This window comes from Bidens hawaiensis, unplaced genomic scaffold, assembly GCF_021521415.1.
Source record: "Bidens hawaiensis isolate Kalapana, Puna unplaced genomic scaffold, B.hawaiensis_p1.1 tig00010983_1, whole genome shotgun sequence".
In the NCBI taxonomy this organism is placed as follows: domain Eukaryota; kingdom Viridiplantae; phylum Streptophyta; class Magnoliopsida; order Asterales; family Asteraceae; genus Bidens; species Bidens hawaiensis.
Genome location: NW_027491848.1, coordinates 667,875 through 684,323, shown reverse-complemented (window position 1 = coordinate 684,323; position 16,449 = coordinate 667,875). Strand labels below are relative to the sequence as shown.

At 38.3% G+C, this 16,449-nt stretch overlaps 1 protein-coding gene across 1 annotated transcript; it reads left to right on the top strand.

The window, feature by feature from the left end:
- The first annotated feature begins 6,638 nt into the window (after positions 1-6,638).
- On the top strand, positions 6,639-11,099 carry LOC143536879 (transcription factor bHLH14-like). The gene is made up of 3 exons (XM_077030775.1): positions 6,639-7,324; positions 8,308-8,709; positions 10,864-11,099. Exons 1-3 carry the CDS (start codon positions 6,759-6,761, stop codon positions 11,081-11,083), a joined length of 1,188 nt encoding a protein of 395 aa, XP_076886890.1. The 5' UTR covers positions 6,639-6,758; the 3' UTR covers positions 11,084-11,099.
- The last annotated feature ends 5,350 nt before the right edge of the window (positions 11,100-16,449 follow it).

Here is a 16,449-nt window from a genome sequence, read left to right as displayed (position 1 = left end):
TGTCAGTTTCAGCGAACGTGGAATCATGACGCACTGACCATTGCGACGGTATACCTAAGGATCCTCATGATGCTGGGAAGTAGATGCTTCAGGCCTGCTAGCAATAGCACTCGGCCCCTCTTGATCCGCCATGTGAGGAGGAGAATTAGGAGGCGAAGAGATGAGTGGTTGTTTGGAAGCATCGTCATGAACACCCTTACCAGGAGAAATGTCCTCTATGGTAATGGGGTCCTCACTGGTCTTCGGTGGAGATGTTGGGGGTGTTGTCTCTTCATAACCAGAAGAATCCTTGGCATGTCCCTCCGTAGAACCTACAAAACATACCACTCATTAAAAAAGTTGTATTATTAAGGAAAATAATCAAAGTGCGAAATTATCAAGAACGTTACCTGGTTTAACAAATGTTGGTGCAAGCTGCTGGACGCGGTCCCCCAATATTACTACCTTGCCTTTTTTCAGAACAGTAGGCTTGGACGGTTTCGATTTGCCTTTTCCAGTAGGCTTGGGGGCATCCACATCCATATTCGGATGTTCATCTTCATCAATCGCAACTTCAGGGTCTTTCCCCACATCCGCATCCTTGCTAGTGCATGGGTTCTGCTTCCGCTTGCGGGTCTGACCTACATTTGCACGCGTGATATTCTCAGTGTTAGTAGCATCAATAGATAACTCTTCTTCACGTGGCGATGACTCCTCACTGGAAGAAAGAAGCACTATCACCCTGCTAGAAGTGAGTGCAGTAAGTGGACGAGGTTTTAAAATTCCCTCGACTTTGGGAAACATCTCCTCACCTCTGGCAAACATCGCCTTGGATACCACAGGTTTCGGGCTTAAGACGGTGGAAAACAGGAAATTGTTGCGGGTGCGCTTGAGGAAGGGTATATCCTTGGGGTCTATGGGGCGATGCACTATGAGTCCCCTCACATGATCCATAAGTGTGTTTAGGATGGACCCCTCACCTAAACAAGCAAACAATTAGTATCTAAACGGATTTTCAATAGAATGAAAGTAAAACTTACTTTTATCGGTATTTTCGTAATATGGCTCTAAGTCCGGAAAATGCCATAAGCGACTCATGCTAGCGCATATTAACGCCCCTTCGTGTATCGCACGCATAGGAATGGGCGTTTGAGCCAAAGTCTTGAACCATGGAGGATCATCCTGGGTGGTAGCGCGAACCTCTGGCATGTTATCGGAGGACTTCCGGTAGGTCATCTTAAAAGGGACAACGTCCTCCCGAATCCAAAAAAATTTGGATTTCCACTCATGTAGACTACGATACCATTTTGTACCGATAGAACCCTTTCCGGTGGTTTCCCAACTATACCATCCACCACGACTGGTTAATTTGTAGAACACGGCGAATCTACTAACCGTGGGGTCCATGTTGTGGGCGTGACAGCAGAATTCGAAGTGTCGAATCCTCATAAGTCCAAACGGATGGACCTGGGACAAGTGAATTCCATATGCCGTCAGGACGTTTCCGACGAACTTCGTTGAACGGAAATCTAAGATTCCTGGTGGTAATTCCTCCGCATACACGGCCGTTTTCTTCGCCGAAGGCTGGGAAGCAATAGATCCGGCAGCTGGATACTCCGGATCCCATGCCGGTTCTAAGCCGAACATGTTGACGTTGTCCTCAAAGTCCCACCTCTTCCAACTAAAAACAACGTCGTCAATAGAAGAGGCGCCCTTCTATTCTCCAGCCATTGTTGGAATAAATAATTAGAGGACACGAATACCAGTAAGTCGTTGGCGAACTTAGATCTAAAAATACGAGAGAAAGTTCAAAGAGAGAAAAGGATTTAGAAAGGATAAGAATGAAATTGGGCAAAGGGTCGCCCTATTTATACACATCGCAATCAATGCGATGGATGGGGTGCCAGTGGAGAGAGAAAGCGTGGCCCAATCAAAGGGTGACACGTTAGGCGGGAAAGATGAAAAAGTAAAAAGGACAGCAGCAGGCTGACACACACGTAGCTCCAACTGTCCCTTCACCGTTTTCTTAACACGTCGCTTCTCCCATACCCACTTGCAACATTAAAGATGTTCATACAAAATATCTTAAGTTTGAAATTTCAAAAATAATAAAGGATAAATATTTCTTTTATTCATATCAAAAAGGCGATTACAAAAGTCAAAATAAAAATACAAGTCAAAGCCTATTCTATGGATCTGAGCGGATGTATCTGCTTCGGTGGTCTTGGCGGATGGAGAATCAGGCTTTGATGAAGAACGAGGCGTCCGCGGAGTATCTTTAGACTCATCCTCCCAAGTATTCCTTCAGACGTTGCACGTCGTCACCCGCCGTTGCAAATTCAGGAAGTATGTCTTGCAAAGGAAATGACAAGTTGTCATATTCATTTAGGCGCACCTCATACTCCTGAGCAACATCGAGTCTGTGCAGCGGGTGTTCTTCGATAGAGTGGCCAGCTCGCGTATACTCCAATCCTTCATTAAAGCCAGTTAGGCGGTCGGATTGGGAGGAAGTGGTAGGCAGGAAGTCAAGGCTATCTGTTAGCTCGAGTCCTTCTTTAATATGCTTGATAACCTGCCAAGAAAAAGAGATTCATAAACATTGGTGGCACAATAAAAAACTTATGGAAGAAGAACATGGCAAAATACCGAGATAAGACCCTGCTCCAACAACCACTTTCGTTCCCTTTCAGCCCGCTCTGCTCTCTTCTGAATCTCGCGGAACCCGTCAGCTATTTTCTGTTTATCATTTAAGTATTCGGCTGCATGGGCTTCCGCCTCCTCACGCGCTTGCAGAAGCGAGTCATATGCGGCTTGCATATCAGTGTCTCTCTTTTCCATAAGCTCCGCCCTTTCTTTCTACAACTTAGACTCTGCCTCAAGGTCTTGAATAATGGTACCTTGGCGGTTCACTTGGGCCTCCGGTGCTGAGTTGGCATCAACAGCCTTAGTCAAATCCTCCTTCTTCCTCTGGACTTCTTCCCGTGCAACTTGAAGGATGGTATTTTGCTTATTGCAGGACTCCTTCCATTTACGAGCTGTAATGGCATGCATGTCTTTCTCAGCCTTCAGAGCGATTTCGGCATCAGATAATTTCCACTTGGCAGTGTTGGCTGCCAAGCGTTGCTCATTGGCTTCTTTTTCACTTCATCTGTGGCCCGAGTCATCTCACCCCATCTCTCCCCCATGGACCGCCATTCCCGTAAAATCTCATGTCCACTAGCCATTGTGTTGGCTAGAGAAGAAGAATAATCCATGTGAAGATCATGGCGGGAACGGCCACGCTGAAAGGCCCGTTCCGCCGGAGAAACACATTGGCTAACAAATGTAGCACAAGTGCTCGGATCTGTGAAACGAGACCCTTTCACGTCATCCTCTCCCGAATTAGGTACCCCATAATAATCAAAACTTGATTTCTGGGGGCGCACCGGGGAGGAAGAGAAAAGGTGAGGTGGCGAGTGATGTGGCGCATCATGCGCCACCAACCCTTCATTCAACGGCGAGTGTAGGGAATGAGAACCCTCTCCCCCACCCGTTGGAAACGGTGATGAGGAAATTGAAAATCGTGGTGAAGATTGGGCAGGAGGTAGAGGAGATTGGCGTGGAGATTCTTGTTTCTTGGACGCCTCCACATCTACAACTGGTTCCTTCCCCTTAGAACCGAAAATATCCCCAGCCACAAACAGCTGTGGCATAGGAGATGTAGACTTTTCAACCTCCAGTGGAGGGCGTGGAGCTTCTTTCTCTTCTTCTGGTGGTGGAGACGGTGGTTTTTCCGACGACACACCCCCGCCAGTAGCCCCAGTTAGCTCTATGCACGAGAAATTAACGTTTAAACACAGTAAAAAGTATACTGGAAAGAAAGTTTTCACATTGACTTACCAGACATCCCCTTAATACGATCAGCAAGGTTGATCTTTTGTTTTTTCTGACGATGAGTCCGACTTTTCTTCATCGCTGGTCCTCCCTCAGCATCTGCGTGGCTTGCGCCCGCATCACTTTCTTTGGAGAACTGAAGTTTCCCCTTCCGCTCCAACTCTGCCAATGCATGCGAGACATATGAGATTTCAGAGGCAACATTAGAATCATATTCTTCTTGGGATGACGATTCGTCACTCGAGGACAGAATAACGATCACCCCATCGGAAGTAAGGGCATTAAGCGGATGGGGATTAAGGATGTATGCACCTGTTTGGAAGATAGCTTCCGAGATTATCGGTTCGGCGCACACCTTGGAAGGAAAGAGAAATTGCTTTCGTGTCCTTTCCAAGACGGGTACCTCCTTTGCATCGCGGATGTGTTTCCGAGAACAACCCATATCGTCAAAAAGGGCATTCAGCATACTTCCTTCACCTCAAACATACATAATAAAATTTCAAGCAGAATTTTTACAAAGAACAAAAGTCAACAAAGAGTATAAGACTTACTCTCATTAACATTCATGAAGAATGGTTCCAAGTCGGGATATGACCACAAGCGGCTCATACCCGCCCACACTAGGGCTTCATCCGGAATGGCCCGCATTGAAGAAGGGTTCGACATTAACACGCGGAACCATTCCTAGCCCTCGTGCGAAGTGGGAACAACATCCGGCAGTGTCTCATTAGGCGGACGACGAACCATGGCAGCGGGAACGACATCTTTTGAAATCCAGAAGAATCTAGTTCGCCATTCATGAGCACCGTCGGTTGGTTCAGTTCCAATAATCCTCCCAGATATCGGAATACATTTGGACCACCCACCATGATTGACCACCCGGTAAAAGACCGGGAATCGATCAACACGAGGCAACATCCCATTCGCCTTACACACAAATTCGAAATGTTGAATTCGCGTAAGCCCGAGCGGATGTAACTGGGACAGATGGATCCCATAGGCACTAAGTACCTTCATGCGGAACTTGGTTATCAGAAACCGAAGATTCCCATGAGAAAAGAAGTTGGCATAAACTGCCATCTTACCAGCAGGTGGTCTGCTAGCAATAGAACCGGCAGCAGGGAACTCTGGTCCCCACTCCAATGGAATTCCATAAGTATGGATTAACTTCTCATACTCAGACCTGTCCCAGTTGTTTCCGTAGTATTAATATCCGGCGACGACGACGATCTCCTGTCACCAGCCATTGGTCCGACAGATAAAGAGAAACAACGAGCAATTTTGAATGAAATCAAAAGTTCAATTGGAAGTTTAGGAGAAAATATGAAGAGAAAAACGAGAAATCAAAGATGCTAAAACTTCAACAAAGGAATAACCTCCACTATTTAAACCCATCGCAATTAATGCGATGAGATACGAACAGTGGAGAGAGAAAGACGTCATCCACTCAGAAAACGCCATGTCACGCGGGAAATTCTAAAAAAAAACGGTATACAGTAGGGTACACTGACAGCTGGCAAAACGTCAAGTTGTCAGCCCACACGTCTGCACGATGTCACGTCACCTCTCTCATGGTTATCCACTCAAATCCCAAAAATATCTCCATCACCTTTCAAAAATTCAAAAAAACCCCAAATATCTTAAAAGTCCAAATTTTCACCCGCATAAAACTTTACACGGAAAAACAATGGACTGGGGGGGACTTATAGAAGTACGGTACCAAAAAGACACAAATACCCTCAAGTACCACCCGCGGGTCAGAAGGAAATTCCTCATAAGCCACTCGCGGGACATACGGATCACCCGCATAAGTCAATAAAGGAAGAACAATGATACGTCCTAGAGACCATGCGCGGAAGCATCCAGGCACCCTTAGAAGTCATCCGTAGGGTAGTACCCTCACCCGCTAGGATGACCGGAAGGCAATGTCAAAGGACAGCTGTAATTAACTTATTACCTTCTAAAAGATTTACCAAGATCCTTTCTTGGAGAATACGTGACCCATTAGCCAATGAATGGAGGGCAGCTGGCCAGGTTGTTATAACCGTGCACATGGCCAGGGTTATCTCGTCGTATCATAGAGAGACACGTGTCCAAGTTGTTATAACCATGCACATGGGACGTATAGCTCAACCTATTATATGAGGACACGTGTCCAAACGGTTATGGGAAAATCTTCTAAAAAGGGGCAGCTTGGCCAATCACATTCCCACACTCTTCGGCTATAAATACCTTCACAGTCTCCTTGAGGTATTCATTCACACTCAACTATCTACTCTAAATACTTAAGTACTTTCTCTCCATCAGAACTGTACTTATTCTCACGCCGGAGGGTGGTTACGGGAAGACCCCCCCCCCATCTTGTCCTTCCCGTAACGAGCTCACGGTGTTGGTTTTGCATGTTTCTATCACTGGACTTTGGGAGATTGAGCTCATATCGTTGTTGGTTGTTGTTGTCTCCTACCATGTGGACTCATTGGATCTAGAACACATCAAGAAGAGTAGCTCTGTGTTTCTTCAATGTTTAAACCATTTATGTTTTGTTAAACCTCTATCATGGTTTGTTATAAATGGCCTCACCTCAAAATTACTTTTACACATGCCGCTATATGTGGGTCTTATTCTCTTTACTCCTTACACGTAGCTAGCTTAGCTTGGCTCTACCCTTAGCTCGATATGAAATTTTATTAATTCGCGACGGAACCACTTCACTATTGCTTAGGGAAATAAATATAAGATAGAATGAACCATTGTAAAAAGTTAAAACCCCAATTAATGATGTCATAAACCAAGTTGGCTTCCTACATCTTTGGAAGCACTACTTATAAACACAGATGTTCAACGCGCTCATTTCCACCTTCCATTTTCCTCACTAACTCAACCCTCATGCCATCATCTTATTCATCATGTCGTTACTTCAAACCCGACTCATATTTATCCTCCAAAACCGACCGGAGCGGTGGCGTTACGCCATATTCTGGCAAGCCACAGAAGACTCCAACGGACGTCATGTTCTATTTTGGGCGGACGCTTATATCGTTGACACAAATACGAACTCCATGTTTGAATGTGAAGATATTTCCGACATCCATTGGTTGGCTATGTCTTCGGCTGTGTCGTCTTTCCCGGTCGGACAAGATGTTGTTGGCCAGAGTTACAGTTCCGGATCTTGCCTGTGGTTGGATGGGGAGATGGAGTTAAGGAATTACAATACTAAAAGAACTGAAAAAGTTAGAGTTCATGGAATCAAATCGTTGGTTTGTATTCCAACTTTTAATGGTGTTGTAGAATTGGGTTCTTGTGATTCTGCAAAACAAGACGGTGGTCTTGTCTGCTTAACGAAATCAGTTTTCGATCATGATAGCTTTTTGGATATTAACCACTGTAATCAAGAAACTGAAGGACAGGATGAAGTGATGTACACGAAGAATATGAAGATGTCATCATCTAATTTGGATAAAAGTTTCGTAAGGTATTATATTTTTGTTTTAGATCAAATACACACAACCAACATGTTAACAATATGCTAAATAAGTTTAATTATTACGTAATAGTTTTTTTAAACTATATATAGTAATTAGTTTACACTACTTAATTTGTTGTAACTTAATAATGATTACTCTATTTGTACATTTCTTACGTTAAGATATATTTGTATTGGATTTCACCCATATATGTTATATACATGATATTTAAAAGATAAATCAGAAAGAAAACATAATTAAAGTATTGCTTCTTAATACCCGCATTCATCGTTGTCGTCCGCCTCCTTACCTAAGCTCTTCAGTTCCCTCTCAATCTGCCACCTTGCTTCCCGTCATCGTTCCTGGAACGACCCGGCCCCCACCCTTGTGGAAGGTTATATACATTAGACCATAACTAATATATTCTCTCTACTAGGTATGTGTGTGGGACGGCTAGGCAAAAGAAAGTTGTTGGATCAAGAGCATGCAAAACAAAATAAGTCATTCATTTATTCAAATTTAAAAAATTTTAAAATAGTAGAAGTGGTTTACTTTACTACCATCATATCGAATTTTTTTCAATTGGACGGAAAATAAATAACTTATTCATAATAATGGCTTTGCCTGTGCTGGCCCACCATTCATTCCAGGTTTCCTTTTTTTCCAGTAGCAGGTTTTGGAGCAACAGGAAAATGTAATCTTTATTAATCTTTTCAAAAATTAAATAAAAAATGTAAGAAATTTCGATCAACATAGAACCTACACAAATATAAGTCATGTGTTCATAAAAACGTATAGATAGACCATTTAAACTTAAATATATATATATATATATATAAATTAGTTTATATGAATGTAACATATACATGTGTGTTTAAGAACAATAAAATTTACAAGTTTTATACTATTATCAAAAAAATTAAATGATCTAATATGTTATTTTTGTTATATATCTGGCTAACATATCTCCTTAATCATTTGAAACCAATAGCACACCATCATCAATCACCAACGTTACATCCATGCCAAAGGGAAGGCAAAGACGAGCAAAGGGGACAGGAAGACGAGCTAAGGCGGTTGCACCACCGGAAACAACGGCACCTGGTTCCAGTCAAGAGGCTGAGCGGCAACGAAGAGAGAAGTTAAACCGCCGGTTTTATGCACTTCGAAGCGTGGTTCCATATGTTTCAAAGATGAACAAAGCTTCTCTACTAGCTGATGCAGTTACTTACATCAACGAGCTTAAATCCAAGATCCAAACATTAGAAAAGACGACGGGACCAGAATCCATACCAGTAAGATCAAGAAACAATAATCAATTAATGAACCATGTTCATAATTCACGAACTACCACACTTCACTCGATGGCTAACCGGGCTGAAGTCGATGTGACGTTATTAGCACTACTAGAAAAGAGTAATGTTTCCTAGGAAAATTTCAAACGCATTTCTTACGAACGTTTTTCATACACATTTCCAACGAAATTCCAACAAAAAAATGTCTACCCAAAATTTGCAACGGAATTGTAACAAGTTAGTGACAAATACAATTGTGTGAGAAATGCGTAGCAAATATTCCTACACGTTTCCAACAAAAAAATACATTAGCACGCTTTTATTTAAAATTTTCGTGAGAAATGCGTAAGAAAGATAACAAAATAAATAAATAATAAATTTCGTTGGAAATGAGTAGGAAATATTCCGTCGTATTGATGTTTTTATAATATGTTATTTGTATTTTTTTAATTAAGATATTTTTATTACTAGTATTGATAGTGATAGTAAATTTATTGTTTTTTATACTAAATTTATCGATGTTAATAATAAAAAAAATTAAATCTAAAATATATATCGATGATAATAGTAATAGTATAAATCTCTTGGTTTTTTTTTGCAATATTTTTTTGTTAGAATTGCGTAGAACAAAGAAACCAAAAAATAACTTACGGATTTTAATCCTAAATTGTCAATTTCAAAACCTGTACCCGGTTATTAAAGTCCATACCAAACCTGTCGGGTTTTAAGCGGGTAATTACCCGTCAGATTTCGGGTTTTCCCATCGAGTTCGGGTTTCCTATCGGGTTTTGATAAAATATCTGTCGGGTATACGCGGCTCAAAACCCATCGGGTATCTACTGGCTTTTGACAAAATATAACTTATCGATAACAAAGATTGTTACCATAAATATAAAATATGTCAAATAATTGACATAAACAAGTTTCGACAAATAATATATTTGAAATATAGTATATATATAATATAATAAGCTATATCGGGTAAATGGGTCTATGTTATCGGGTAATCAGATATATTAGAAATCCCAAACCCGTCCCAAACACGCGAAAAAATTCATAACTAATCCCAAACTCGTCCCAAACACGCGAAAAAATTCATAACTAATCCCAAACCCGTCCCAAACCCTAGTGGGTCGGGTATTACCCGTCCCATTTATGTCGCATTTCGGATTTTCCTATCGGGTTCGGGTTTCATTGTCATCCCTATGTGGTCTAGTGATAAAAGGTTTGGGTTTTTAGTGGGAGACCCATGTTCGATCACCACTTATGTCATTTGGATGGATATTGGCAATGTAGGATTTGATCTAGGCATTGTGAGGTTGTCAGTAGTTCAGATCCGGAGTCCACCCGAGTTTTCGTCCCACCGTGTATTACGCCATAGAGTTCAGCTCTTATGGCTGCACAACGACTGTCAAGTGGCAGCTGACGGTATAGTTTATCAAGGGAACGACCAAGCCAAACTTTAAAGCCAGCGTGGACCCGACTATGACAACATAGTATGACAAGAGTATGGCAACGTAGTACTCTCCAAATTGGAGAGAGTGGTGGCCTAAACACTAAAAAGAAAGTCGTCATGCTAAAAAAATAGTACATATCTATCTATTTTTAATAACAAAGTTACTTGTAGAATAATATAGTGGACAACGAGCTGAGCCCGAGCTCGACTATACTTACTAGAGCTTAAACTCGAGCGTGGCTCGTTCCAAGCTTTTCTTATAAAGCTCGAACTTTCGCCATCGCAACGCTCTAGGTTTGATAACCAGTCTTCTTTAATAATAGCTATTACTTACTGGTATATTTACTGGTATAATTAACTTTTGATGCATTTTTAACATAAAACATCTAGATTTTTCTATTTATGTTTTGGAATCTTATTGAAATGTGCAGAACAAATATATGAACAAAATTTTAAAAAAAAATAATAAAATGCGTTGGAAATCCGTAGAAAAATAATAACAAAAACTATTATTAGATTGTGTAAGTAACGCGTAAGAAAATGTATAAATATGCGTAGGAAAAGCGTAAGAAAATGAAAACAAAAGTTTTAATTACTTGTGTTGGAAATGCGTTGGAAACTTCCAACGACATATTTTTGTAGGTAATGTGTTAGAAAATGTGTTGGGAATGCGTAAAAAAATATTTCCCACGAGGCTTTTTCCTACATACATGTTTTTGTTGGAAATGTGTTGGAAATGGTGATTTCATACGCATTTCCAACGGAAACTGACGTAGGAAGGCAATCAATTTTCTAGTAGTGTAGGATCAGAAGCCATGATTAGGGTTCAATCGGCTGATGTTAACTACCCGACAGCAAAGTTGATGGGTGCACTTAGAACCCTTGATTTACGAGTTCAATATGCGAGTGTTTCAAGTGTGAAGGATTTGATACTGCAAGATGTAATTGTGAAGATTCCTAATGGATTCACATGTGAAAAAGACACTTTGAAACTTGCTGTTCTTAACAACATGTAGTTAGGTTAGTTAGTAATGATCATATGTTAATTAGTCCCATAATTTCTTCTTTGTATCACTCCTAGTTGTACGTACTGATATTCTTAAATATCCTACGGCCTGTCCAATAGGCATGACTTAAAACACTCGGCCCACAAAAACATATGTAACATATAACATTGTTTTAAGACCCAAAACATAAACAAATAAATTGTTCTTCACCCATAAGGCCATAAAAAACACAATATATAGTAACATAATACAGATCGATTCGAGATGGTCAATCTCTCGATAGATATGTAGAGTGGGTTATGTTTCAAGAACAAAAAAGAGAAGAAGAGAAGAAGAGAAAACGAAGTAGAAACAATTTTCTAATTATTTTTCTTATTAAAACGATTACAAATTACAGAAAAAGATAAATAATAAGAAAACCTAATTAAACGATATTAAGAAAACTATATAATAGATTAGCTCAATTAATGTTTTATTATAATCGTATCATAACACTCACATAATTCAAATGAATTATTTTTAATAGAAAGTAATGAAATTAGAAATACAGAATGTAAACAAACAAACCACTATAAATAAATAAACGTACAGCCCAACCAACATATAGATAAAAATAGAAATATATAATCAAGTAACTGAAATTTGAAAAATCTCAAAAGTTAGGCACAAGTCTACTAGCCGAGTAGAAGGTGCATTCAGCAAACCAACAGCTAGCAGGCTTCCAGCATGGCTGTAGGAGACAGTTCATGCAATCATGCTAGGTGGTGTTTTGTTTGGTGGTTCCCACTTCAAAATATCGTGCCTCCTCTTTGTCTTACTTGCTGTGCTTATTTTGTGTTAAAAATAATGAAATGAAATAGGCTTAGTACCTCTTGTTACTTGTTATATTTAAATCCCATGCTGTTCAAAAAAAGAAAAAAATTTGTTATAACTCCCAGAAAAATAAAAGAAGTCGTCGCATTTCCCCACTGTATTTTTTTAAAAGCCTTTATAAAAAAAGTTTACAAACGTATTAAAAATATATTATAATATAACTTAAAAAAGTATTTCTGGAAATCAAATTTTTTTTATAAAATACCTAAATATGTTTTTTTAAGTAAACTATTCAATAAACATTATTAAAAACAATTTGTTTAAAAACGCATTAAATAAGTGTTATAAATAAGAAATCCTGTAAACAAAATTCGTTTTTATAACCTTTAATTTAATAAAATATGTAAGTTGAATGTTCTAATTGGAATATTTTTTAAAGTTGAGTGACTTAATTGAAACATTTTTAAAACTTTGTTACTATTCCATGAAACATTGGCAAATTAAGACACCTGCATTTTAAGTAATTCACAACTTGTAAAGCTTAAGGTACACCTTCTATAACATGTAAGATATGAACAAACTTGTCTATTAAAAAATATACATGAAAAAAGTTACAACATTGCTCCCTCATCTTTACTCAACTTTTGTAAATTTAAAAAATTATTACAACTTTGAACATTCATCTTTAGCTATGTATTCCTTTTTATTTTAATTGTAACCAACTTCCCACCAACGATTTTCCAATGGCCGCAACTTTTTCATAGGTTAATACATCTTTTTAAAAATTACACCATAAAAACGAGCATTTTATTGTCTTTAATTTGGGTATGGTATTGCTATAGTTTTTTTCAATTAAAAAAATTAACATGTTACATATAGGCGTTCACAATTCAGTTTTAACGGTTTCTAAGTTAAATAGTGAGCTAAACTGTTGGTTTGATTTTGTTTCATTGAAAACGAAAACTAAAGCGTCAAAAATTTAAACTGAATCGTTACTAATGGTTTGGTTTCACGCATTGAGTTTCAATAATAAGTTTACAATCCCGTCCGGTTTTATTTGGCCTATTTTTGGTATAAATCGTAAACCGAACTGTTTTCTATGGTTTGAACATTCAGAAACCAGCTAATCAAAAGTGGCGATTGGTTTAAAGGTTTTCAAGATTTCAAACGAACTTTGAAGATCCGTAATTGTTACATGATTACTAGAATTTTGGTTTCTCGCAGTATCGCGCGGGCATCCGTCTAGTAATACTAGTAAAGAAAACAACTTAAAAAGTTTTTTATGTAATAATTTAAGGAGCATACGGAGAAAAAATAACGTTGAAGGTTAAAGTATTTTGATCTAACAAACCAAAAAGTTCAAAAAAAAAGAGTGGCTATCTTATGCTGTCTCGTTTTTGTTTCGAAACAATTGTCCTAATTTAAGTATGCTAATACTTATTAGATTACAATAGTGGTAAGGGTATGGGTTTGTCTTGGTTCGGTTTTCAAAACATTGATACATTTTAACATTTATCAATATATTTGAGTTTTGGACAATCGTAAATAAAAATACAGATTGTGTTCAGATGAAACAAATCAACCCGTAAAAGATTAACAACACGACGTCGTCCGCCTAACTGGCTAACTCTGAATTTGTTTTCTTGTTTTTCTGCTCCAAGCCTAAAATTTTTTGCATGAATTTCTGTTTTTATTAGGCAGGGCTATATTTTCTTAAGGCCCAAATGGGCCATGTGTTGGAAAAAACCAAATCCTTCATAACTTGAGGTTAGTTATATTGTGGGCTTGCAAATGGGTTGGATAATCAGCTTATCAGATGTGTATTGCTTAATATCTTTAATATGGGAGAAAAATTGTCATAATAAAAGTTTTATAAAAATTGATCATAAATTACTTCTATTAAGATTTTAATCATTATAATAAGGGATGAGCAAATTAGGTATTGGTATCCAAGTTTTGAGTTTCGGTACTGGTACTGGTACGGTATGGTATCGATATTTCGCGAATTTTACCTTTAAAACCAGTACAAAAATTGGCGATTTTCGGGATCGGGTTTTTCGGCACCAGTAACGGTTCCAATCTCATCCCTAATTATAATGATGCTAAAATTCATCTGGTAAGTTCATACTCGGATGTCTATGGTCTACAATACAAGATATTCATGTCACGTTCATGAGGTGAGTTTTATCGGTTAGGGAAATAACCAAATTATGAAGTATTCGCCGATAACAATCTTCATATTTGTAAAATTGTGAGCATGGGTCATTATCGATCAATGGGTTATAATTTGAATTGCTACAGTTTAATTTTAAGATTAAGTATTCAAGGCATAGATTAATGTAATAAGAACATTGTTACACGTATAATAACATATAAACGTCTTATTTGGATCTTGCGGATTTTTTTTCCATAAAAAACAACAATTTGCTAGAGAGAACTGTTTACAAGTCATAATCAAAGAAGAAAATGAATGGATCAAGATAGCCACTTGGATTTTGGAAATTAATCAAAGGACCTACTATTGACAAAAATACACTACAGTTTCGTTATCAAACAATCAATATGCAACTTACTTAGAGGCCATTAAATCTTCCGCCTCTTAATTTGACACAAATCCACCATCACACGTCTAGTGATTCTTTTGACTGAGTCATATAAAATTTTTAAAGAAAAGGTATATTTGAATAGTAGCACGTTAAATATGTCATAACAGTCGGTATATTGTATATGAAAGTTATAGTGAGAAGATGGTTTCGTTAAGAATAGGCATAAATATCGATATACGAGTATAGTTTGATGGGTCTACGATCCTATTGAAGAGGGCTTCGCTACAAGCTAATATACGTCCTACATGCAGCTACGTTAGGTTTGGGATCTTTAAATTGCGGGTCAGATGAAAGCGAATTAAGAAATTGGGTGTCCAAATTGCACATATATATGATGGTTAATACCAAGACTATGCATAGGGGATGACAAATGGTAGGATTTTGGGTGACAAAGGGCGACAACACCGCCCCCAGGTGATATTCGGGCAGCGGGGACGAGTCATCGATTGTGTGATGAAATTAATAATAAAATAAGTTTTTTTTTTTGGGGGGGGGGGGTGGGGGGTTGGGCTATAAACCGATACACCCTTAAAATGAAAATAGTCCATTTGCTGACGTTGCACTACGTGTCGAAGGTCTCCCCCACCTCAGCGCCACATCACCACCTCCACCATCATTCACCCCCACCACTCAATGTAGGTTATACGCATCATTTCACTATTTTTTAATATAATTGTAATACTATATAAATAGCTTAAACCAATTGAATTTTGTCACTTCACCAAATGGGAAAGAATGATGCACGGAGTGGGGGCACCGCCGCACCGCTCACCATGCAAAGCGGAATGGTGAGGGTGTGGCGTGGTGTTCCATTCTCACCATTTTGTTGCCAGGTCATTTTTTGTGTGGTATCCCTGTTAGTATACCACATGGCCTAACAATGGTATATAAGTAAGAATCTGCATAGGATATTATTTCATACTCAAGTGAAGTAGGGGCTATAAAAAAGTGCAGCACTCCCTTAGGTAACGTTAGTTCAAGGTATGTGAGAATACATGAAATATACACACATGAAACTAATCTGTTTGCAAAACTAAGAAATTAGACTACTATTCCATAAACTTTCAATTCTCAATTACGAAATATATAACAGAGATATTTTACTTGATTAAATTGTATATGTATCAGTAATATTTTTAACTAGTATATTTTTAACTTTTTAGTATTTTTTTATCTAAGTAATTAGGTGTAAAAAAACAAAAAATGCGAGGAAAAAATCATTCCCATTGTCTTGAGGGCCCATCATCCATGGAAGATATCCTATGAAACTATGTTGACTGATAGGACCAGCCCATTTAGATTAATAATAAAAGTAAAACAAGTATACTTAGGCGATGTTAAGTTTGCATATGGAAATCATTTCGGCCCCTTCCATATTCCTTAAACAAACACAATATAAGTTTATATAACTCGGTAAAGATTCAAGATCGAATCATAACCGAAATGAAATTGCTGTCGCATATGATGCCTAATTTGGTCCCAAAAGGTAGATTTGGAAATGGAGAGTGACACGAAATAGCACTTGCAGATGGAAGAAAGAAACATTTAAGGGAAGTATTAAAGAAGCACCATGTTTATGGTTGTACACATTTAATTTTTACAACATTATATCCATCAAACATAGGACTAGATAATTGGTACCAGAAATAAAGTGTCTCGTCTTTTTAGTGTAAAAAAAACTTTACAATTAATTACTATTCCAACACGAAAATAAGTTCTTGAATATAAAAAGGCCTTTTGATATAGTACCGTTAAAACTTGCACAATCAATAACACTATAATAACGGTAGAGTGGCATTACCTATCATTGCATGCATGAAGCATAAACGGTCGAACCTAGCAATACAAAACCAATTTGTGTGCATGGTTAGGCATGTTTGTTTAGTTGTAACTCATATAGCCATACAAAACCAATATGTATATATGTATACGCGTATAGATGTAAGTGCATTTTTT